The sequence below is a fragment of the Rhinolophus hipposideros genome, assembly GCF_964194185.1.
Source record: "Rhinolophus hipposideros genome assembly, chromosome: X".
Taxonomy (NCBI): Eukaryota; Metazoa; Chordata; class Mammalia; order Chiroptera; family Rhinolophidae; genus Rhinolophus; species Rhinolophus hipposideros.
In genome coordinates this window covers 5910159-5936373 of record NC_138046.1, presented here as the reverse complement: position 1 = coordinate 5936373, position 26215 = coordinate 5910159, and the positions used below count along the sequence as shown (strand labels likewise).

At 38.2% G+C, this 26215-nt stretch overlaps 2 protein-coding genes across 2 annotated transcripts in view; both read right to left on the bottom strand.

Annotated features, from left to right (window-relative positions):
• Positions 1-8788: 8788 nt before the first annotated feature.
• Positions 8789-10140, bottom strand: SMIM9 (small integral membrane protein 9; the record flags this gene model as incomplete). Its single annotated transcript, XM_081042266.1, has 2 exons — positions 8789-8922; positions 9939-10140. The coding sequence occupies 2 exons, from the start codon at positions 10138-10140 to the stop codon at positions 8789-8791; spliced, it is 336 nt and encodes a 111-aa protein (XP_080898392.1).
• An 8838-nt stretch (positions 10141-18978) lies between these two features.
• The window catches only part of F8 (coagulation factor VIII), a 122156-nt gene continuing 114919 nt past the window's right edge, over positions 18979-26215 (bottom strand). Inside the window, exon 26 of the mRNA XM_081041946.1 lies at positions 18979-21321. Within this exon, the coding sequence (XP_080898072.1) occupies positions 21166-21321 (156 nt within the window). The 3' untranslated portion in view covers positions 18979-21165. The remainder of the gene's footprint in view (positions 21322-26215) is intronic.

The following is a 26215-nucleotide window of genomic DNA, read 5'->3' as shown; positions in this document are numbered from 1 at the left end:
TCTTACAGCTTGTCTTCTTTTCAACGTTCCCAAGCCTTTTTCTGGTCGGCCAGTTCCAGTTCAGGGTGCTCATTGCTCAGCATCTGATTTTGCTCCTTGGAATTTATTGCTTCTTGGAATTTATTGCAACTATCTGCTTTTCTAAGTTCCTAGAACTGTCTTTAGGCACATAAATTCAGTTCAAAGTTCATGGGTGGAAAAGTATGGCTTCTCACAATATTTAAAAAAAATGAAATTGGACTCTACCTCACATTATGCAAAAATTAACTCTGAGTAGTTTAAGGACTTAAATGTGAAAGGCAAAACTATAACACTTTTAGAAGACAATATAGGAGTCTTCCTTTCTGACTTTGGGAGTAGAAAAGGATTTCTTTACACAGACACCAGAAACACTAACTTAGAGGAAAATGATTGCCTAATTTGACTACATAAAACAAGTTCCTCCACTCATCAAAATACATCATATCAAGAGTGAAAATATAATCCTCAAACTAGGAGAAGATATGTTCCACATCTATAGCCTACAGAACATTAATATACAGAATAGGTAAAGAATTCCTACTGTTCAATAAGGAATACATGAAACTACAATTCTGAAAAATGGGCAAAATTCATTAACAGGAATTTCATAAAAGAGAAAGACAAATGGTACATAAATACATGAGAAACGTCTTTAATCTCATCAGTTATCAGGGAAATGAGAAGTACGAAAACAATAAGATGTAATTTCTCACCCACCAGATTGGCAAAAAATTGAAAGACAAATGATATTGCATGTTCTCCAGGATGTGGGCTAATGGGAACATTACATTCCTACTGCTGGTAGGGATATAAATTGGTGTAATCACTTTGGGAAGCTGGCATTGTGTAATGAAGGGGAGTGTGCACTTACCCTTTGACCCAGCAAGTCAGTAACAGGGTGTATTCTTTAGAGAAATGGCACTCTTGCATATGCACACTACCAGACCTGCAATAATATTTATAGAAGCTTTATTTAGAATAGAAAAAAACCCAGAAACAATACAAATGTCCTTCTACAGCTGATGACCTAAATGAATAGAGTTCTTTTCATACAATAATACAATGAGATATTGCACGGAATGGATGAAAATGGGCTAACTACAACTATAAGCATCAACATGGATGAATCTCAAAACCGAAAGCAAATAAACTGAGAAAGCCGAGAAGAATATATACATATGATTTAGTTTTTATACATTTTAAAAACAGGCAAGGTTGGGGGGTGGGAGATAAGGGTAAGGGGGGTCAAATATGTGGTGATGGAAGGAGAACTGACTCTGGGTGGTGAACACACAATGGGATTTATAGATGATGTAATACAGAATTCTGTAATACAGAATACTGAAACCTATATAATTTCACTAACAATTGTCACCCCAATAAATTTAAAACACACACACACACACACACAAAACAGGCAAGGCTATGGTGATAGAAGACAGATCAGAGTTACATTAGGGATGAGGAAGAGCTGGGGATGCGAGGAGGGGGAGGATGACAAATTTGTTCATTTTGTGATAATTCTTTGAGCTCAAGACTTATGATCTGTGTTATTTTGTGTATGTATGTCATACTTCAAAAAATAAGTTTAAAATTTTTCTGGCATCGAGCCTAAGGAGACTGCAAGAATTAAAAAAAAACACACACACAAAAAAACCACAAGACCCAACAATTCCAGTTCTGGGTATTTTTCCGAAGAAATCCAAAACATTAATTCAAAACGATATAAGCATCCCTACGTTCATTGCAGGACTAATTACAATAGCCAAGATGTGGAAACAACCTAAGTGCCCATCAATAGATGATTGGATAATGAAGAGGTGGTACATTTATACAACAGAATATTCCTTGGCCATAAAAAGGAATGAAATCTTACCATTTGCGACAACATAGACGTACCTAGAGGATATTATGCTAAGTGAAATAAGTCAACAAAGACAAATGCCTTATGATCTGACTTATATGTGGAATCCAAAGAACAGAATAAATTAACAAAACAGAAACAGACTCATACATACAGAGAACAAAGTGATGGTTGCCAGATGGGAAGGGGTGTGTGATGCTGGGTGAGAAAGGTGAAGGGATTAAGAAGTACAAATTGGCAGTTACAAAATAGTCACCGGGATGTGAAGTACAGCATAGAGAATATAGTCACTAATATTGTAACAGCTATGTATGGTGTCAGATGGGTACTAGACTTATTGGGTGAATCACTTCATAAGTTATATAAATGCCTAACCACTATGCTGTACACCTGAAACTAATATAAATCGTATATCAACTGTAACTGAAAAAAAAATAAAAAGAATTTTAAAAATACAGGCAAAATTAAATAATACATTGCTAAACATAATTGGCAAAAAATATAAAGAAAACCAAGGAAATAACACAATGTTCAGGACAGTGGGAGAAGGGAGGGCTGTGAGTGTGGAGTGTAAATTGGTACAACCATCATGTGGAACAATATAAAAAACTATAAAATGGTCATAGCTGATAACGGAACGATTCCATGTTCAACAATTTATCTTGAGGAACCACTTGGACGAGATATAAAGACTCTAAAGATGTGTTACAGGATGTTCACCAAATTGCTGTTTGTGTGGCAACTCTGCCCACCCCGCCTCCCTGTCCAAACAAAATCATCTCTTACTTGGATGTTGGTAAAGCCTCCTGACTGGTCTCCCTGCTTCTGTCCTTGCTCCCTACATTCTCAACATAGCAGCTGAGATAACCCTTTAAAAATTCAATTCAATTATGTCCTTTCCCTGCTCCAAACCTACTAGTGTCTCCTTTATTGCCCCCAGGAAGAGCCGGAATCCTTTCTATGGCCCACAAGTTTCTACTCTGCCCCTTGTTTACTCTGTGTTTTTTTTTTTCCGCTGCTACTCAAACATACCAGGGTTCTCTCGTCCCAGCACCTGTGCCCTGCTGCACCTTCTGCCTGGAATGCCTGTTGTTGCTGTTTGAATAATCTGAATCCTCCCACTATGATCAGTGTCTGTGTTAAAATCTGCCCGGAACAGTGCCTGGCTCACAGTAGGTGTTCAATAAGGTGTCTACTGAGTGAGTGATTTCAGACTCAGAACCAGCAAAGGGAAAAAGCCAATCAATCATTTGTAAAACTATTACCTGCATTATATTTATAATAGTGAAAAGGTAGAAGCTCCCTAAATACAGTCATGTACTGCTTAACAAGGAGGACATGTTCTGAGAAATTCGTACTTAGGCGATGTTGTCACTGTGCAAACATCAGAGTGTACTTACACAAGCCTAGATGGTCTCGCCTGCTGCACACCTAGGCTGTGTGGTATTGCCTATTGCTCCTAGACGACAAGCCTGGATAGCATGTCCCTGTACAAGACTACATGAGATTAAATCAAGGACAAGAGAAAATGATGCAGTTAAGAGAGGTACTAAACACGAGATGGATGAGGCTGCAGCTGGCATAACACGGCACATTGTTTGACAGCAAACCTCTTTTTCTTATAAGTAGAAAGAGGACACTCAAAAATAGTGATTATAGTACAGTAAATATACAAACCAGTAGCATGGTCATTTATTATCATTATCACGTGTTATGTACATAATCATATGTGCTATACTGTTACATGACTGGCAGGGCAGCACATTTGTTTACACCAGCATCACCACCAACTCGTGAGCAATTCACTGCCTTCTCACATCAGAACGGCTACGACCTCACTAGAAAGTTGGAGTTTTTCAGCTTCATTATAATCTATAGAATCACTGTATTATATGTGGACTGTTGTTGACTGAAACGTTATTATGCGTGCAGAATTGCAATTATTACATGGGGTGGTTAAATGACTTATGTCACATCCACTGTAAGGAAACTACACAACACTTAAAATTATGTAGACATATCTTTCCACTGATATGGAAAGATATTCAGGATATGTCATATAGTGAAGAAAAAAGTAAGCTACACAATAGCATGCATAGTGTAGTATTTGGTAAAAGAAGTAGTATCTACGTGAACAAGTTTCTGTGACTGTGTATGCATGAGCATTTCTCAGTCCCATGTTCAAATTTGATTAGGAAATGCTGCACATTATACGCTCTTACGGAGGTTTGTATTAACCTTTAACGGCTCTTAGAGGTCCTTGAACAAAGGTACATGTTTACATTTTTTAATCCAGCACCTCTGAAAACTTAATTGACCACAGAGTCCCTGTTGTCTCACAACATTTATTAAAACAGAACAATTGTTTCACAGAACAGATTTTGTGAAACTGGTAATATAAGCCTAGAAAAAAGTTTGACAATGTTTATTTCTGGGTGCTAGGATTATGGGTACTCTTTCTTCTTTCTGTATTTTATGATTTTTTTCTTTTTGCAACAAGTATGTATTATTTTATAATCAAAACAGTAAAAAGGCTATTCCCATTGTTCAGTTGCACGGTTTTTGTTGTTTTTTTTTTTTTTTTAAATTCAACATCCTTTTTCTTTTTTTAAATTCAACATTCTTTTTTTTTTAAAGATTTTATTGGGAAAGGTGAACAGGACTTTATTGGGGAACAGTGTGTACTTCCAGGCCTGTCTTCCAAGTCAAGTTGTTGTCCTTTCAATCTTAGTTGTGGAGGGCGCAGCTCAGCTCCAGGTCCAGTTGCCGTTGTCAGTTGCAGGGAGCACAGCCCACCATCCCTTGTGGGAGTCGAACTGGCAACCTTGTGGTTGAGAGCCCACTGGCCCGTGTGGGAATCGAATCGGCAGCCTTCGGATTTAGGAACATGGAGCTCTAACCGCCTAAGCCACCGGGCCGGCCCCCTCAATTGCACGTTTTAAAGGAGAAAATAAAGGCAAAAATAGTTTAAGATGAAGACAATTTAATTTTAACTGATGGATAGTACATAGCACACTCTCCACTCTCTTGGAATCCAGCAAGCTAAACACCATGCTTGCCCAGTTGAATCTTCTAGTACTTCATTGGATTGGTTCACCCACATGAATACTGGGAAAGAAAGAGAAAATAATGAATGCTGAACAAAGCTTAAATTCCTATCTACTCTCCTGGTTTGCACAGTTACTTTGTAGTTAAATCACCTTTTCCAAGATAGGAATTTAGACAGCTTCTTCTCTTCATATGAACCAAATGATTTCATATGGACAAAAACGTTTTGATGACTTAAGAAAATGAGTAAGAATGTGTTTATAGTACAGTTGGAATTGGAGGTAGAGGTAGGAGTAGGGTCAGTTAGCTTTTCTTTTGTTTTTAAAGTATCTTTTAAAAAACATGCTAATTAAAACAGTACAGTTTGTTGTGGAAAGATTAGAAAGTGCAAATAGACAACACTAAACATGAAATTAAATAACAATAGTAATTATAATAATTAAAACCAGCTATTCACTACGGCAAGGAGATAAACAATATCTAATACTTTGGTTAGGTCCTTAAAAGCTTCCCCTGTACCTATCCACGGAATTGTCCTTCTACAACAATATTTTGGTTACTGTACACATAGTACTCATTGTATGACTGTTCAATGCATTCTTTTACCAACCAATGGCCCTTTAAGTTGTTTCGATTTTTTGCACTATTATAAACCATCCTAAAAATTCTTTATATGTGTATCTTTGTGTCCTTCTAGTGCCAGTCTGTCCCCGCGATTCCCAATGGAGAACTGAGACATTAATCAGGCTTCCATGTTAGTTTCCTCAGGTTAACGAGCAGCTACCATAGCTTAAACCTTCATTAAAGCTACAGCTAATGCTGTATCCATGAGTAGAGAGGGTGAATAAAGAGGCAAAGAGAAAGTGTTTGCCGTCCTTGCTGTGAAATGTATTAATAAAAAATCAACAGGTATTATTGACAGTCTACTACTATGTGCTCAGCACCAAGTGCCAATTTTTTCCTGTGACTTGATGTGCCCTTTTAAGACTATAGACTCGTCTTCCTTTATTTGTGCAACATTTTAAAAAATAAAAAATGATACATTGAAGTATTTTTTCTCTGTTGTATTACTTTGGTTTTCTTCTACAAAAAGATAAATCGTGTCTCCTGCATCTGTCATTTTTTCTCTAGTCTTACTTTCACTAAAATGTTTGTTTATCTCTGTTTAGTAGTGCTGGCTTTTTGATCCTGCATTCCATATCTCTCTTTATATGTTTTCATCAATGTCTCCTTTTGTTTTGCTGTATCTGGCCTGCCCTCTGGCCCTCACTATCCTGATGTTTCTTTCACTAGACAGCTTGTTTGTTCCCAGCAAGGGCTTACTGGGTTTTCTCCTCAGGTTGAACCATCTACTTCAAAGAAGGAAGTATTTCTCCTGGCATGTTGACTGCTTTATCTTCACAGAAGTCCCTCTGAATGTTCATATTTACCCAATACTTCAGATGTTTCTGATGAAGCTGCCTGCTGGCCATAATTTGAGTACCATTAAAAGATACAGAATCAGATATGTCCTGACTTGAGTCCTGGCTTCTTTAGTCGGGAGATACAGTTTTTGTCTGTGTTTGGGAAGAATGAACAGGATTGGTGAACATATAGCCAGGCTCTGTCACAGTCTGTCTTACTGGCTACCCGATATCTGTCCCACTCTTCCGTCCATACATGGAACGCAGCCACCCAGATACCCCCTTGGAAACGACCTTGTTTCTCTAACTTCTGAGAGTGCTGTCACCAGCTTTTAGCTGTTAGCAATTTCACTGTTTGCCTCAGCTGTTAAGAGCTGCATGGACTTCCTACATCTACTAACAGATGGAGGTGTGGTTATAAAGGCCCACCTATTTCAGGCTTCTGTGGGACAGCTCCAAGGCTTTGTTGAACTTGCAAGACAGCTGAACTTCTCCCTACCCTCCACAGGCATTGAGCCCTGATAATACACCCAGCATACTGAACTCTTACCTCACTATCTGCTTCCAGAACACCTGACTTGTAGCACAACTTTTCCCCAAGACTTTAATCCTATTTGTCACTGTGTCCAGCTCAAAGTCCAGAGTATCTGAGTGATGTTTGGTACTCTCAAGTCTGGGTGTAGCTCTCCTTGGTTAAGTGACCTATGAACTGAAACAAGTTATCTGCCCCTGATCTCCACACCTCATATCCAACGACTGAACAGGAAGAGGATAACCACCATAAACATTCTTATGTGGAAAGAGGAAGAGTGGGGGGCACAGGCAGTCACTGCTCTGTGGTAATCTTGGAATCCTGCTGGGCAGACATTGACTAGGCCGGGATCTTACTTTACAGGAGGAACTCCCGGCCCATTGCCCACCCTCTGGGAGGCCCATCTAAAGCCAGTGTTGGGGAGCATGTCCTTCTAGGAGCCTTCCAAGCCTGTGCCCAAATACTGTTTTGAGGCTCAAACAATGGAAAGCTCATTTTGTTCTGGTTCATGGTTTCTTTGGCAATAAGCTTCTCTCAGAACTGTAGCTGGCTTTTATTTGGCTACACTCAGTTGTATATGCCGGTAACCATATGTAACGTTGTTTCCTAGATACAGTTCTTGATCCTGTAATCATTTTGAGGTTCTTAGGAGTCCTAGGTGGGGACACCACATCCTTAATTTTTTTTTAATTAAATTTATTGGGGTGACAATTGTTAGTAAATTTACATAGATTTCAGGTGTACAATTCTGTATTACATCGTCTATAAATCCCATTGTGTGTTCACCACCCAGAATTTGACCTTTGCCCTCAGCGATTTTATTAGCTTGTGAGGATGAACAGTCCTTTATCACACAAAGCCTTCTTTAATCCCATCTCACACTTTCCTAGTTTCCTCCACTTGGACTGTCTCCCACCATAGCACTGACCCACAAGTTTGTCATTATTCAGTTGTCTTATTTCTCTGTCGCTCTAGCAACCAGGCGAGAGTCAGGTGGTTATCTCTTGGTAAGTACTGATGGAATTAATGAAATGCAGGCTTTTTTAGCTATGCTTAATTATATTGTTAACTATTTCAGGAATCTCCTTGGCTTCGTATGGTTTACGTATATAAATATTTTGGTAAATTTTCAGGCATTTGAAAACACAGTTAATTACATATTTTCCATCTATAGTTCTTAAACCAAAGGGAAGGATAATGTGGGGACAGAGCCAGGAGTGCAGTTTCCAGGCTCTCGGCCTCACATGGAAAGGTGCTGGCTCAGGTAGTAAACGGCCATCAACTGTAATTGGATGGCCATCAGCTGTGGCTAGTTGGTCGTCAGCTGTAACTAGTGAGCCATTGGCCACTAATATAACTGCCTTGGCTACGCTAGCAGGAAAAATGGGGGCTAGCAAGAAGATGGTGGCTGAGCTAGCAAGCACGGATTGCAGTCAGCAAGCGTGGAGTGTGGTGGAGTGTGGATTGCGGATTCTGTGGCTCCTGCTTCCTGTGTCTCCAACCCAGCCGCCAGCGAGACTATAGTGGTATGACTCCCCTACCTATGGCTCCGTGGGTGTTCCTTTTTGGCCTCACCATGTCCTGCGTTCTTATGTGGGGAGCAGGACCAGAGGCCCCGCAGGCTGCCCCGCATGACAGATAATTAGTACTTAATGAAGTTAGTAAAGAAATGATCAGCTGCAGCAAAAACTGGTTGTTAAATGTCACCTGTAAGTCATTGGTGATGGACAGAGCAGGTGGGAGGAAAAAAGAGAGAGAGGAGACTTTTTCAAAGGGGGTTGCATGGCCTTTCATAGCTTTGTTCCCAGAATCCCCGTCCTTAAAAATTTCCCTTAATTACTGACATGCAGGCTGGTGAGGAAGCTGCCTGCCTCTTCCTCAGTTTCCCTCTCTCCTCCCCTCTCCTCATCCCACAACAGCTTACGTGAGGCAGCAGAGGATCCCCATTACTATTCCACTGATAAGAAAAGCGAAAATGGCTGCTGAAGGTAGGGACATTTTGATGAGATTCCACAAGTAATCCCCGAAGTTGCTCAGCCAGGACCTGCGGTTTTCTGCAGAAAGAGCATAGAGTTCCATTGAGGAGAGGTCAAGTAAATGGTGAGGCTGGGATTTGAACCCTGGTTCAAGTTCAAATTGTTGTCCCAGATATAATGTTCTTATAGGTGCCCAGAGCCCATATCCCGTATCTACTTTGCTGTGCTGCCTCCAAGATGTCCAAGGGGTATACATTAAAAAAAAATGTATCCTCAGATGGATATCATCTTTGCCTCCTCATAAGTCAAATAGGAACAGTAAGCTCTGCCCCAGATAGCTTAGGGGCTGTTTTGAGGTCTTGGTGAGTAAATGGGCTACTTTCTGAAAGAGGAATGTGAATTGATAACTAAAGTGTGGCTACCTAGAGTGTGTTTGGGATTTTTGCAGGAGGCTGAGGGCTGTGAGTGGCCCAGGAGGAGAAAAAAGAAGGCCACCAACCCTAGGAACATCCAGAGGGAGAAGGGACCAGGGCAACTGGCAGAAGGAACTTTAGAGGGAGTCTGCTGATTAAGGTAAGGCTTGAGATGTTGAGATATTGGGTCTTTTCTTTCAGACGTGGGGGAGGAAGGAGAGTGTACTGTGACTGAACTCCAAGGAAAAAGGTAGGGAAAACCAGAGTGTCTGTGGTGTGTGTGGAGGCAAGAGGGCTCACCACCCAGCAGCATGCCAGTTTCCAGAGCTGGAGCAGCGTGTGTGTATGTGTTCGAATCTGAGCTTCGGGAGCACCCAAGCCATGAATCAGCGGCTCAGCAGGTTTAGCTTAAATTTCACTTCCTTTGTCAAGTGTTCCCTGAGCTCACCACCAAAACAACTTGAATTATCTTTTTGTCCTCAGGGAGCATGTGTCATACTCCATGGAACATTGGCAACTATGGCCTTGGCAGGTCACCTGTGAACTTGCAACCCATGTCATTCAGCAAAGGGCATGGTGCATAGTAAGTGGTTAGTGCTTGTTGAACTAAATTGAACCAAGCCAGAATAGTTTGCTTTCCTGTGAACACTATGTTTAAATACAAAATGTGCTTTTCCTGACCTGAGTCATGAATGTTATGTCTTAGGAAGGAAGGAACATTCATCCTAACAGCGAATATACCCCTGGAGCGTGGCTTCAGTCCTGCTCTGTCTTGTATTCCGAAGGAAGAAAAAGGTGATCTAAAGGAAGCTGCAGACTCCAGCAAGAGGCAAGTCAGAGAGCACAGCAGAAACCCAATGCTCAGTAGCTTCTGAGGTTCCATGGACTCTCCTGAGGGCCAGTCAGCTGCACTCACTCAGCCAAGAGGAGATGGTTTTTCCCTTGGCTCTTTCTAAGGCAGCTTTGTCTGAAAAGTTAGAAATGGCGGGTTACCTTTTATTGCAAAAAGCTTCTCACCTGTCATAAACACAAACATAATTCACCCACTGACACTGTTGAATCCTGAACACGGTCAGTTTCCAAAGCAAAAGGCATCTCCCCTCCAACAAAACAACACAACACCGAAATTGACTGTGCTCTATCAGGTCAGATACCTGACATTCCTTTCTGAACCAGATCCCCCTTCGGACTTTCCCAACTCAGTGGAAATTATTTCAGTTGTTCAAGCCAAGACCTGTGGTGTCCTCTTTGACTCATTTTTTTAATTTTCACTCCCACATCTTATCTATCAGAAAAGCCTGGTTCGCTTTATCTACAAAGTGTATTCATAATCCTGCCACTTCTGACCACCTCTGCTACTACTCGTCGTTGTCTCTGTCTCCCTGATTCCATCCTCACCTCCTTTGAGCCTCCTCCACTGAGCAGCCAAAGAGATCTTGTTTTGTTGTAAGTCAGATGGTGTGCCATTTAATTCCCTGAACTCACATCTTCTCTCCTCTTGACCATTCCAACCGAGCCTCATTTCTTCTGGAACAAGCCAGATGTGTTTGTACGTTAGGGCTTTCCCACTTGCTATTCTCTCTGCAAGGAATGCTTGCCCCGCACCCTTCTCATGACTCATTCTCTTGCCTCGTTCAGGTGCTCAAATATCACCTTCTCAATGAAGATTTTCTTGAGAACCCTTTATTAAAATTGTACCACTCTCCCACAGACTTCGTCATTCTTTCCTGCTTGAATTTTCTCCATAAACTTCCTCAGAATTGAGTATAATATATATTTTACCTTTTTGTTCTATTATATGTCTTTCCTGACTAGAATGTCAGCAACCTGAGGGCAGAGATTTTTGTCTGTTTTGTTCACTACTGAATAGTACCTAGCACAGGGGGTGTTCAGATGCTCAATAAATATTTTTTGAATGAATGAATGGATGGTGAATTTTGGTGACATTGTTCATTGCTTGAGCCAACAGTCATCCTCACCTCCTTTTCACTTACTCCATATAACAGGGAAGCTAGAAAAGCGGAATCCTCCCTTTCTCAGCTATCCTTGCAGCCAGCAATGGCTCTGTTGGCATAGTTCTGGACAATGAGAAGCTTCTGAGAAGACGTTTTCCTGTATTGATCAAAGAGATGGTGCTACCATTTCCCCTTTGTGCTGCCTCAAACATTATGTAAATGTTATCTGAGGTTGGAGCAGCCATCTTGTGACCATGAGGCAATGTACATGAGAAAAGGCCAAGAAAATGACATCTATTTTGGCTCTGACAATTTCAGGCCACTAAACAAACACCTCTATCTGCCTACCACTGGACTGCTTGGTAAGAGAAAATAAAATCCTATTTGAGCCATTATAACTTAGGCTTTCTATTACTTAAGACATTCATAACAGACATACCCATCCACTGTTTGATAGGGCTTTAAGAGAGCCATGTCAGGTGGGAAACCACTTACCTGAAAATTGACTTAGCACCAACAGATCCAAAGAAGCCAGTGAATTAGGCCTCAGTCTTCCGAGTATGGCAGAAGCTGGCCTGAATCTTTTCCTAAAATCTCCGAAGTTCCAAATAGAGTTCTACCACTCCTTATGACATCATCTACTGCATTTAACCCTCTCCCATGTCTCTCTATTTGACAGCTAAGCATACAGACATCTTTTTCTGCCTGTGCATAAACATCTGTGTTAATATTGAAACCCATCTTTACAGTAGCTGTATCCTCTTAGGCTTGAAGAATTATAAGATACTTTATATGCCATATGGTATCTACTGGAGCTTACAATAGTATATATATGAAACTTTAATAGATGATACAGGTGGCATTTTATATCACTGGGGAGAAGAGAGATGGTTTACTATGATCATCTATTCATTTGGATGCACTAAAGTGAGAGCCCTATACACAAAAATAAATTCTAGATGGATTAAGGACTAAACAAAAATAAAATCATATACATATTGGAATAAAACATGGGTGGATAGTTATCTTAATGTGAAAAAAGCTACTCTAAACATATCATAAAACCAAAAAGCCACAGATGAAAATACTGATAAATTAATTGCATAAAATGTAAAGCTTTCATACAGCAAAATATTGTAAAGAAAGACAGACAATTAATGACAAATAAGGTAGTGCATTTCATAACATATATGGCAGGTACTAGTTTAAGGTCCTTAACATACAAAAAACTCTTACAAATTATTTTTTTGAAAAAGATTATCACTTCCATAGAAGAGCTGGCAAAAATGACGTATCAATCAGGGTTCTATTAGAACAGCAATGGATAAATAAATTGTGGTATAATGGAATACTATACAGCAATTAAAACGAGCCACTTAGAGATACATACAATAAAGGTTGTTTCCAGTTTGGAGCAGTTATGCATAGTGCTTACCTGTCTCTTGGTGCACATGGCAATTCTACTCCTAGGTCATTACCCAACAGAATTGCATTAGGGTATCTGCATGCTCAACGTTAGTGGATAATGCTAGATTATTTTCCAAAATAATTATACCATGGACAGCATAAGAGAGTTTCACCTGCTACACATTCATTTGTCAACTGTACATACTGCAAATATTTTTTTCCAACTCCACGGATGAACAGAAGATCTGAATCTAAATGTAATCAAATTTTTCAGTCTTTTCCTTCATGATCAGTGGTTTTGAAGTCCTGTTTAAGAAACTTGTGCATGACCCAAGGCTGTCATCTCCTAGAAGTTTTTTTTTTTTTTATCATTTACCTTTAATTTAATTTTTTTTTCTTTTCTGACAGTGTTTTTCCAAGACCATTTTGGCTATCCTTGTATTTAAGTCTTTAATAATTGCATTTTTGACACCCCAGCCAGGCAGCACACATAGGGCAGAAAGCTGTCATTATTCTGTCATTTGTTTTTTCAACTCTTTCGTGACATCCATTTTTTTTTTGCTTTTGTGTGTGTGCATGTGTGTGTGTATGCATGCATGCATGCATGCATGTGTATATTTAATTTCATGGATGTTCTCTACAGTCCTCCAAGAGCATTTCCAATATATATATGCAGCACCTCTTAATTTCCTTTGCTGAAGAGATATTAAGTTGGTGCAAAATTAATTGCGGTTTAAAAGGTTAAAAACATTAATAATTGCAAAAACTGCAATTACTTTTGCACCAACCTAATAGTAGTATTAGCTTTCCTACCTTATCTGGAATTCTCAATTCTGTCTCTGTCCTAGGGATTCTCTCTACTGATAACATAGGGATTTCAGGAGAAATTCTTATTTGTAAAGTATGCCTTCATTCAGATGACTGAATGATATTTTTGGCAGTGTGGTGGCCTCATAGTTGGTACTGAAGTCAAGACGCTTTGTCTGTTTGTTTTATTGGTTAATTAGAAATGAATTGGAAAATGCATTCTTTAAATGGCATCATGGAGAAGTGTTTTTCTTTAATAGCTCCTCTGAGGATACTTAAGAGCTCATGTAATTTTTTTAATTAAATTTATTGGGGTGACAATTGTTAGTAAATTTACATAGATTTCAGGTGTACAATTCTGTATTACATCATCTATAAATCCCACTGTGTGTTCACCACCCAGAGTCAGTTCTCCTTCCATCACCATATATTTGATCTCCCTTACCCTCATCACCCACCCCCCACACCCTTACCCTCTGGTAACCACTAAATTATTGTCTGTGTCTATGAGTTTTTCTTTCTCATTTGTTTGTCTTGTTCTTTTGTTGTTTTTGGTTTATATACCACATATCAGTGAAATCATAGGGTTCTCTGTTTTTTCTGTCTGACTTATTTCACTTAGCATTATATTCTCAAGATCCATCCATGTTGTCACAAATGTTCCTATATCATCTTTCCTTAACGCCGAATAGTATTCCATTGTGTATATATACCACAACTTCTTTATCCATTCATCTATCGAAGGACATTTTGGTTGTTTCCATGTCTTGGCCATCCCTAGAAGTTTTATTGTTTGCTCTTTATAGCTTTCATTCCTCTAGAACTGATTTTTTTTTTTTTTTTTTGGTATGGTGTGAGAAAGAGGTCAAATTTTTCTTTTTCACATGGGTTTCTGATTGACCTAGTACCACTGCTCCAGAGAGCTGTTTTGTCATAAATTAAGTGTCCGTGTATATGTGGGTCTACTTCTGGACTCTAAAACGGTCTATTGGTCTATCCTTGTTCTAATACCACAATAACTTACTGTGGCTTGCAAATAAATCTTGCTATCTGGTATCAGGAATATTTAAACTATTCTTGGCCTTTTACATTTCCTCGTGCTTGAATTCCACAAGGAAAAAAATGTTGGAATTTAGATTGAGATTGTGTTGAATCTAGATTAGTTTCAGAACTGACATCTTTATGACAGTGACTCTTCTGATCCTTGAATATAATCTATCCCTCCAATTTTTAAGGTCTTTTAAGATGTCTCTCAATGAAATTTTACAGTTTTCACTTGATCTTAGCCAAAAGGCCCAGAAGCGATTTTTTTTACAGTTTTCAAAATAGTGTTCTTTGATATCTTTCATATGATTTATTTCTAGGTATTTGATATTTTTGTTTTTGACTTTGTTGCTGGTACATAGACATATAATTTTCACATTAAACTTTGGTCTAGAAAGCTTGCTAAACTGATTTATTAATTTGAATAACTTATCTGTAGATTACTTTGGATTTTCAACATTCACAACCATGTTTAGTCTGGGAATAATAACAATTTTATTTGTTTTATATATATATATATATATATATATATATATACACACACACACACACACACACATGCATATATATGTTGAATAGAAAGACTTCATATTATTAAGATGGCAGTACTCCCCAAAGCAATCTACAGATCCAATGCAATTCCAGCAAAAGCCCAACAGTCTCCCCCGCCCTTTTTTTCCCCCCAGAAATGGACAACCTGATCTGAAAATTCATCTATAATTGCAAGGGATCCCAAACAGTCAAAGCAACCTTGAAAAAGAAAAACAGGGGCCGGCCCTGTGGCTCAGGCGGTTAGAGCTCCGTGCTCCTAACGCCGAAGGCTGCCGGTTCGATTCCCACATGGGCCAGTGGGCTCTCAACAACAAGGTTGCCAGTTCAATTCCTCGAGTCCCGTAAGGGATGGTGGGCTGCACCCCCTGCAACTAAGATTGAACACGGCACCTTGAGCCGAGCTGCCGCTGAGCTCCTGGATGGCTCAGTTGGTTGCAGCGCGTCCTCTCAACTACAAGGATGCTGGTTCGACCCTCACAAGGGATGGTGAGCTGCGCCCCCTGCAACTGGCAACGGCAACTGGACCTGGAGCTGAGCTGCGCCCTCCACAACTAAGATTGAAAGGACAACAACTTGACTTGGAAAAAAAGTCCTGGAAGTACACACTGTTCCCCAATAAAGTCCTGTACCCATTCCCCAATAAAAAAAATCTTAAAATAAAAGAAAAAGAAAAACAAAGTTGGAAGACTCATACTTCTGAATTTCTAAACTTACTAAAAACTACAGTAATCAAAGCAGTGTGTTACTGGCATAAAGACAGACATATATAGATCCATGGAATAGGATTGAGAGTCCACAGTGAAACATAAACATTTATAGTCAATTGATGTGAACTGATTTTCTTTTTCTTAAATTTATTTATTTTCAATTACAGTTGACATTCAATGTTATTTTATGTTAGTTTCAGGTGTACAGCATAGTGGTTAGATATTTATATAATTTATGCAGTGATCCCCTCAATTAATCTAGTACCCACGTGGCACTATAGATAGTTATTACAATATTATTGACTATATTCTCTATGCTGTACTTTACATCCCTGTACTATTTTGTAACTGCCAATTTGTACTTCTTAATCCCTTCCCCTTTTTTCATCCAGTCCTCCAAGCCCCCTCTCATCTAGTAACCACCAGTTTGTTCTCTGTATCTATGAATCTGTTTCTATTGTGTTTGTTTATTTGGTTTTTTAGATTCTACATATAAGTGAGGCCATATGGTATTTCTGTTTCTCAGTCTGACTTATTTCACTTAGCATAATACCCTCTAGGTCCGTAACAGTCATATATCATGATTTATTTATCCAATTGTCTATTGTTGGGAATTTTGGTTGTATCCATATCTCGGTTATTGTAAATAACACTGTAGTGAACATAAGGGTGCATGTATCTTTTTGAATAAGTGTTTTGGATTTCTTTGAAAAATACCCAGAAGTGGAATTGCTGGGTCATAAGGTAGTTCTATCTTTAAGTTTTTGAGGACCCTTCTTACTGTTTTGCATAATGGCTGCACCAGTTTACAGTCCCACACTATTGGGGATGATGAAATGCCACAAGAGTGTGAATACCAGAAGGCAGGGATCATTGGGACTATCTTAGAGGCTACTCATCACTCCAGTGTTTAATAGAATGATTCCATATTGTAAAGATTTCAGTAATCCATAAGTTAATCAATGGATGTAAAGAAATTTCAATGAAAAACTAGCACAGGTATTTAGAACTTGATAATCGAAGTGTTTTAAGTTTGGGTGGCCTAAAAGCAGATTCAGAGATGGGAATTCCTGTGCCTATAATTTATTGAAGGAGGTACACTCAGAAAAACACAGTAAGGGAGTGAGGGATGCAGGATAGGGAGAAGAAGGAGCTACACAAAATTGTGCTTCCAGATTAAATGTAGCTTCAGCTTGATTTCAGAGGGTGCACTGGAGTATAATTTGCACCTCAGAGCCTGTTCTGCCTTTAGGATCCAAGATTTGTACCCTTGTTTCAGTCAGTTCTTGGCCATGGTCTGTCAGGTGTGGCAGGCAGATTGAATAACCCTCAGGTACATCGGAGTCAGGCAGCTAAGATAGCCCAAGGGCAGTTGCCTGGAGAACATTGCAAGTGGAAGGCTCTAGTCACGGTAGTTGGGGGACAAGTGCAAACACTCAACCGGTAAAAGGGATCCCAAATGATCTAAGAGATGCAACAACATCTGCTATAGTTTACCTCTTGCACTGCTCAAACCCACTTATTTCTCACATTAGGTTCACTACATTCTGAAACAGCTTCTCCAGGATTCTGGTTTGTCACAACCGCTAGAGAACTTATAAAAGGAGGGTTAATGGGTTGAGCTGCTGTAGTCCCCCATGCTGAATTTAGTCCTAAGAGATACCCCACTGGATCACAAAGTTCATATATATATGACCTTAGGTTGGAACAATTCTTGGACTGCGTCGAGGAAATGTTTTCTTCACATCTCTGTAAATGTTTCCTTACTGTTTTCTTGAATTGAAGATTGCAATAGAGAATTATGAAGTTTAGAAAGTACTCTTTGGGTTACAAGTGACAGAAACCCAACTTTTTTTGTTTAGGACCAAAAAGGAATCTTGGTTCATAAAACATGGACCAAGTAGGAATGTGACAGGAGCACTTTCCCAAAGGAAGGGATGCTAGGTAGATAAAAAAACAGATGACCACAACTGATATCATTCGAAATCTTTCTTCTTTGTAGGTGGTCTGTCTTGACAGGATGAACATTTTATTCTTATAAAATAAAAAAGCGCGTGACTGAAAGTCTCAGTCTTGGTTAGCATTGTGGATGAAATCATACCCACAAATTTCTGGGAGTGCTGTGTCACTCATTGCCCTTGGATTAGGCAGACAAGGAACCAGCCTAGGAATAGTTACAATCAGTTCATAAACATTAAAGTTAAGTCTATTCTTAATCTGTATTTTGTCATCATAAAGTTGGGTTTCCATTAAACTCTGTTTACTAAAAAGTATATAGAGCTTTTCTATAACATTGAGAGATAGGCTTGTTTTAATATCTTCCAAAAATTGTTTACTTGTAGTCTTGAGGTTATGTTTGATAAAGTGTTTATGACAGAAAATTACATGGGTTCACTTAAAGTTACAAGCTGTATTTATCATAGGAGATTGAATTTGCTCACCAATCTTCTGATAATCAACTTGCTGTGATCTCAGTGATCTTATAAACAACTCAACGAGCATTACAAAATGGCATAGATTTTCTGGCATGAACAGGTGTGGTTTTTACCTTGAACCGGAGTGGGGGGTGGGGGAGGTGGAAGAAGGGGGAAAAAAGTGTGTTTTCCTATTTGACTACCTTTATGCCAGTAAACAATGCACAATCTCATTCTTCTGCATTATCCCTGGAATTTAACATTGGGCCCAGGCTATGTTATGTTTTGGTCTTTCTTTAATTCACGACTGATATGAAGACTCAAGTTTGTCTTATTTCATCTCAAAGACATTTTCTACTATTGACTTACTTGACCACATTCATCCTGATCCTTCCTTCAGGACATTCAATTTTGATTGTGGTAAGAACACTTAACACGAGATCTACCCTCTTATGAAATTTTGAAGTACACAATACCTTGTTGTAACTATAGAAACAATGTTGTATGGCTGATCTCTATAACTTATTCATCTAGCATAACTGAAACTATACCCATCGAACAAGAATGCCCTCGTGCTCTCTCGGTGTCTTTCTATATAAGCTCTCCTCCTGGATCAAGGCTTCATTTCTAATTTTTAAAATTTTATTTCATCTCTCATAAGTGATATCACTTTTTACTCTGAGTTCAATTTAAATCTGGTTTTCTAACTTACCAATTTGTTTTTCTAAAAGAAGTGTCCATCCTACTATTCAGTGCCTCTATTTGTTTTTTTTTTAATATCACTGTTCACATTTTTATTTCCAGTGTGAAAACACAACTCTCAAAGGTATTTGTTTGTATATGTCCATGTTTTATTGAACCACTTATTAAGGAAATCGGCATGAAGACAAAAGAGCTGGTTCCGAGAAACAGATGTATACGTATAGTCAATGGGGAAAAAATGTCAAAACAAGATTATTAAATTAGAGATAAGGGTGTTTAACCTTTTGCAGAAAATAAAACCATATCGCCTTTGGGGTTAAGTTCTCTATGAAGCTATTAAGCAAAACCACTTATTGATTCCTGTAAATTAACCTCTAACCTTAACAGAATCTTATAAGACTATACACCATTTGCACCTTAATTAGTTGTGGATTGTGATTGTACTGTGACAGTGATTGTACTGTGACAGCTACAGTCTCCAAAAGAGTCAGGTCAGGGTCACACAGGGTTATTAGAAAATGCTCTAGCCTAGAAAACAAAACAAAACAAAAAACTGTTCTCTTGCCTTTTCTGATATTGCACTGAATTTTTTTCTTATCCTAAGAACTCCTGTTTTCAAATTGCCCTGAATTGTAAACTTTGGATGTTTCTTCTGCCTGATCTATGGTTTGTCCTTGCCTCTAGTCCCCTTGATGTTTCCAGGTGTCTGTGTGTCACAGTGAAGGGGGCGGGCATATGAAAGAAGCAGTAAACTCTTCAAAACCTTATCTATCAGCCGTGGAGCAGGTGGGGGTTCCTCTTGTGGGTGGAATTGGTAAACTGGGGTGTTTTCTCTCTGCTTTCACCAGCTCAATTTTCTTCTGACTTCTTGGTATTTCAACTATGTTAGTGGGATTCTAGTTTTCCGTCCTGGTATAGAATTTCCCTGTTACATTTCTGTTGTGTCATTTTAGCAGGAAATTAGCTGACAGAGGGAGTAAAATGAATGCATTATTAGAATTATTATGTTGTATAGCCATGGATTTTCCTCATTTTTCTGTGGAAATATTAAAGATATGTCCTTTAGAAGCCTGTCATAATTATTACCTTCTTGGCCACCACCATTTTAAGGGGACATTGTCATTTTATTTCAAGGTTCCCAATACTTTTCTGATCCTAACCTATTTTGTTGTTGTTGATTAGAATTAAGACCAAATAAATGGCTTTATTTCTACATCCTTCTGAGATTTTTAGAACCATTCATCCTTTAAAATCTTATTAAATCTTTGGACACTCCTGCCAGAAAAATGCACACATGCATTCATAATGTTGTATCTAATTCAGGGGATTTGAAAGAGGCTCTTGAATCCCACCAATGAGACTCAGTTTACGAACAATAGATTTTGAGATAAGAATGTACCACTAGCAATGCCCCCAGATGACTGAATTAGATAATTATTTCTGTCCTTAAGGAGGCAAAAAATAGACTTTAGTAGTCCTTATGTTATCTCCATTTTGCAGATTGTCCAAATGACTTGCCTTTTAAGTTCAAGGCTGTGGTGATATGATCCCCAAATATGTTTTGTTCCATGGCTTGACAAGGATAATTCAAAAGTGAGAGTATTATTTTAAATGTACAAAGCATAATCTGAAATGCTTACATCATGAATATCATCTGCCAACTTTAAACACATTGTTTTTCTACAAAAGAGGAAGTGGTGGCTGTGTGAGAGACCTAATTTGTCAGGAGGACAATGCTTTCCAGATGGGTTTCCTCATTTCTTATTGCCTAACTACATTGAAAGGAAGGACCAATATGGGAGAAACTGCAGCAAATGCTCAAGAGTTAAATAGGGTGCAACACTCCCAGAAAACACAAGAATGGTAATTAATTTGGAAGGCTTCGGGCAGCATCCGTTTGGACTGTATAGTTTAAATATATAGAAAAATGATGGCACTGGTGGCAGCAGGGAGCAGGAAGTAACCCGGAGGCCAGGCTCAGAGGTAGAAGGCAAGTCTGGGAGGGCTGCTGGACTGAAGTTAGCAAATGGCCTGGCCCCGGACGGAGGGGCAAGGGGACTGCCAGGGCTTTGCTAAAACCAGGTCAGTGTAGGCCAGAGTGGGATGGTTGTTTATCCTGGGGGCACCATGTTAATAGGGCTGGGAGGGCACTTAAAACAATCCTATAAGACTGTATACTACATAAACAATTGTATTTTACTATATTTTATGGAGGGAATTCTACGTTATAGTGGTTTTATTGGATTAGGAGAATTTCTGAAGATCTCAGAACTATTTCCTTGAAAATGCCCAAGGTCCCATACTTTATTTCTTATCGTGCTCAGTACAGCTGCTGTGCCTCGCAGCCTAGAACCTCCAGCCGTAGGGCAATCTGGTGTACCCAGCTTTGTGGGTGAATCCTAAGGTAGCGTGTCAATAGCGGTGGGTCTAGAGAGTTCAGCACAGGTGTGAAGGAGTCTTGATTTCCCTGAAAAACCTGAAAGAGGAAAGATAGCATTTATCAGTTATCCAACAGAGAAAAAGAATATGTTTCTCCAACATGGCCAGGGAAAGCGGATGTAATATCTATTGTTAAGAGCACCCTGCTTGCCTGCTGTGGAGGCCTTTGTCTTTAGTTTCTGGACAGCGCTAATTCTTTTCTAACACGAGAGCCTTTGTATGTGTGCTTCCCTCTGTTTGGAATGCTCTTACCCCTTCTGTTACCCCTTTTTTATCCTTTGGGTCTTAGTTTAAATGTCATCTCTTTAGAGAGATTGATGCCAACTAAAATAGGACTCTTGTTGACTCGAAATCTCAAATTGTTCATTTTCTCCATAGCATTCAATATCATCTCATTTATGTGTTCTATGGTTATTGACTGTTCCCTTTGCTTTCATCAACAAATGTCAGCTCCATGAGGACAGAGACCTTGGTCACCGGTCTATCTTCCACTTGTAGAATATACAGCATAATGTATATACATGGCAAATGTACTATAAACTTTTGTTAAAGTTGGAGGAAACTTTTGAGAAACATCAAGGTCCCCGTCCTGAGATTCTTTGACAAATGTTTATGGTATATTTGGAGGCTTGTATATCTGTGAGACTTATTCCTTGTTATTTCCACTCAAGTTTTTATTTTGAAATATTATCAATCTTAAGACATTAAAAGAACAATACAACGAACACAACTCATTCAACTAGACTCATCAATTGTTAATATATTGAGATATTTACTTTCTTTCTCTACAAATACACACAAACGTGCACGCGCACGCACACACTCACATATTTTCTGAACCACTTGGAAAAAAGTTATACACATCATGGCATTTTCCTTTGAAATACCTCGGCATGCCAAACCTAAAAATAAGGTTATTTTTCTACATAATCATAGAATAACACTATGATACCCAACAAATATACTGTTGATATCACAATGATATCCTTTATACAGTTTTTCCAATCCAGGATTTAATAAAAGATCTCCCATTGCATTTACTTATCATATCTCTTTGAATCTCCTTTAATCTAGAATAGACTCCTGCCCTCTGATCTTTTTTTTGGTCCTTCATGACATTTCAAAAAGTTGTAGAATGTCCCACATTTTAAATTTGTGTGACTGCTTTCTCATTATTCAATTTTGGTTAAACATTTTAAAGGAGAATACTAAGTAGGTAATGTGTCCTTCCCACCACATCACATCAGGAGACACATGATGCCAGTTTGTCTCATTACTGATGATGCAAAGTTCCACTAGATCTCTCTGTAGTAAAGGTAGCTATTTCCCTTTCCTAACAATGAGTGGGGTGAAACTTTGAGACCATGTAAATATTCTGTTCTCCACGAAGGTATCATCCAATCGTTTTAGCATCCTTTGAAGTTCCTTACAAGCCATTAAATAATATATTGGTAGTTGCAAATTGATTTCCTAATTTTGTAAATTCTTCTACAGTTTTATCTGATGGCAGGAGTATGCACAATAGACTGAGTCAGACATACAATTACATTTAAAGCTTCTGTTTGGAAGTGGTGTATGTCATGTCTACTTACGTTCCATTCATCAAAATGAAGTCAATGGAGTTTTCAAGGAAGGAGGGAGTGAGCAACCAAGAACAATAACACCTTTTATTTTATCTGTCATTTTCTGTTCATTTAAAAACTCCTTATATTTTCTTGTTTCAGCAATAAGAGGTGATTTTATGTAGGCAGAAATAAGAGGCTTGGGTGGCTAATTAGATTTCTTAGTCCATGAGCCCCTTCTACTGTTGATAAAGTGAAGTGCAGTTTCTTTAATAGATGGGGCAGGAAGAAATTTGTTTCCTATGATTTGTTTTTGCTTTTATAGGACACTTAATCTCCACCACTCGCCTTTTTGTTGTTGTTGTTGTTCATCACCCCCAATGTGTGTATCCCCCTTCACTAGAAGCAGTGCCTTTCCAAACCTGTCACCTCTAGTACCACATACTTTCAAGCCATCTAGGAAGAGGATCCGTCCACCTTTCCCCACTGATCTTACATGGATCACAGACAAGCCAGCCAGCCAGATCAATCTAAATTCCTGATGCACAAAATTGTGACCAGGTTTCGGTGCAGTTTGTTATACAGCAATACATAATTGGTACAGTGGGCGTCCTTACCTTAATCTCAAAGGGAAAGCTTCCTGTGTTTCAGCTAAAATATATTTCCTATAAGATTATTGTGAATAACTTTTATCAGATTAATTAATTTTCCTTCTAGTCTTAGTTTGCTTTTTTTTTCATTAAACCAATGTTGAATTTTATGAAATGTTTTTTCAGCATTTATTGGTCAGATAATCCCTCAGCCCATTAATGTGATGGATTATATTAATTTTCTAATGTTAAACCAACCTTGTATTCCTAGGATAAATCCAACTAATATTTTGTTTCAGATCTATGTTCATTAATAAAATTGGCCTATTATTTTCCTTTCTAATAAAATTGTCCTTGTTGGGTTTTGTTGTCATCATAAAAAGAATTGGATAATGCACAATCTTTTTTCCATTCTCTGGAAGAATCTTTGTAATATTGGTATTGTTTATCCCTTGAAAATTTGGCACATTATTTAGAGTAGCCATCTGGATCTGGAGTTTTCTTTGTAGGGAGATTTTTGAACACCAATTCAATTTCTCGAAGGTTATAGGAGTTTCAAGGTTTCTTATTCCTTCTCAGGTAAGTTATATTTAATAGGAATTATCCATTTTACCTAATTTTTCAAATTTACTTACATAAGGTTAATAAGTATACTCTTATTTTTTATGTTGGCAGGACCTTAATGGGTGGTAAAACCACTCATGTATGTTGGAAACTTGTTTAGTTATTGCTTTAATGCATGAAAGAAATTGTTACTTGATTGTCTTTTTCTGAAGAGGTTTCAGATTCTTCCTTTTAGTGTCATGTAGACATCATTGTCTTCTGATTTTCATTCTTGTTTAGAAATCAGCTATGAGTTCATCACTCTTTTTATGGTAATATATGTGTCTTCTGGTTTCTTTTTATTGTGGTAAAATGTACATAAAACAAAATTTACCACCTTAAGCATTTTAAAGTGTAAAATTTAGTGGCATTTAGTGCATTCACCACTATCTAGTTCCAGAATATTTCTATCACTCCAAAGAAAATCCAGTACCCATTCCCACTTCATCCTTCCCTCCAATCTCTGGCAATCCCTAATATGTTCTTTTTGTCTCTATGGATTTGCCTATTCTGGGTATTTCATATAAATGGAATCATACAATATGTGGCCTTTATGCCTGGCTTCTTTTAATTAGTATGTTTTAAAGGTTCATCCATGTTGCAGCACGTATCAGTACTTTTATTTTTTATGGCTGAATAATATTCCATTGTATGGGTAGATCAAATTTTGTTTCTCTATCAGTTGATGGACATTTGGGTCATTTTCCCCTGTTGGCTATTATAAATAGTGCTGCTATGAGCATTCATGTATGCTATGAGCATTCAAGGTTTTGTTAATTGCCTATTTTTATTCTTTTGGGTACCTACCCAGTAGTGGAATTGCTGGATCATTTGGTAATTCTATGTTTACATTATTGAGGAACCACCAAAATGTTTTCTATAGTGGTTGTCCCATCTCACATTCCCATCAGAAATGTGGTTCCAATTTTTCTACATAGTTGCTAACAATTTTTATTTTCTGTATTTTTTAAAAAAAATTATAGTCATCTTACTAGGTGTGAAGTGATATCTCATTATGGTTTTGATTTGCATTTCCCTGCTGACTAGTGATGTTGATGGTCACGTGTTTGTTGTCTACTTGCATATCTTCCTTGGAGAAATGCCTGTTGAAGTCCTTTGCTATTTTTAAGTATGGTTGTTGTTTGTTGTTGAATTTAAGAGTTCTTTTCATATCCTGGATACTAGATTATTTATCAAACATATGATTGACAAATATTTTCTCTCAAACAGTGGGTGGTCTTTTCAATTTCCTTTTTTAACATTAAAAAATGTATTTTTTCTTTTTTTAACCATTAACTTTTTTCAATTTATTTTATTTTACTTTTTAAAGATTTTTATTAAAATGTAGCTAACATACAATATTATATTAGTTTCAGGTATACACCATAGTTATTCAACATTTATATACCGAAAAAAGTGATCACCATAAGCCCAGCAACCATCTGATACTGTACCTGCTATCACAATATTATTGACTATATTCCCTACGCTGTACATTACATCCCATGACTTATTTGTTTTATACATGGAAATTTACTTTTTATCCTTCTTCACTCTCCACCCCGCCTGCTGTCACTTTGAAAATTTTCAATTACAATTGACATTCAATATTGTTTTATATTAATTTCAGGTGTACAGCATAGTGGTTAGACATTTGTATAATTTAAGAAGTGATCCCCTGACTAGTCGAGTACCCACCTAGCACCATATATAGTTATTACAATATTATTGACTATATTCCCTATGCTGTGCTTTACATCCTCAGGACTATTTTGTAATTGTACTTCTTAATGCCTTCACCTACTTCACCCTGTTCCCCTAACTCCCTCCCATCTATTACCCCAACAAATCTAGTACCAATATGACACCATACATAGTTATTACAATATTATTGACTATAGTCCTTATGTTATACCTTACATCCCCATGATGACTGTGTAATAACCAATTTGTACTTCTTATTAATCCCTTCCCATTTTTCACTCACCCTCCTCCTTCAATCTGGCAACCATCAATATGTTCTCTGTATCTATGAGTTTGTTTCTGTTTTATTTTTTCTTTAGATTCCACATATAAGCAAAATCACATTGCATCTGTCTTTCTCTGACACTCCACTCAGCACAATACCCTCCAGGTCCATCGATGCCACCACAGATGGCAAGAACCCAGTCCTCTC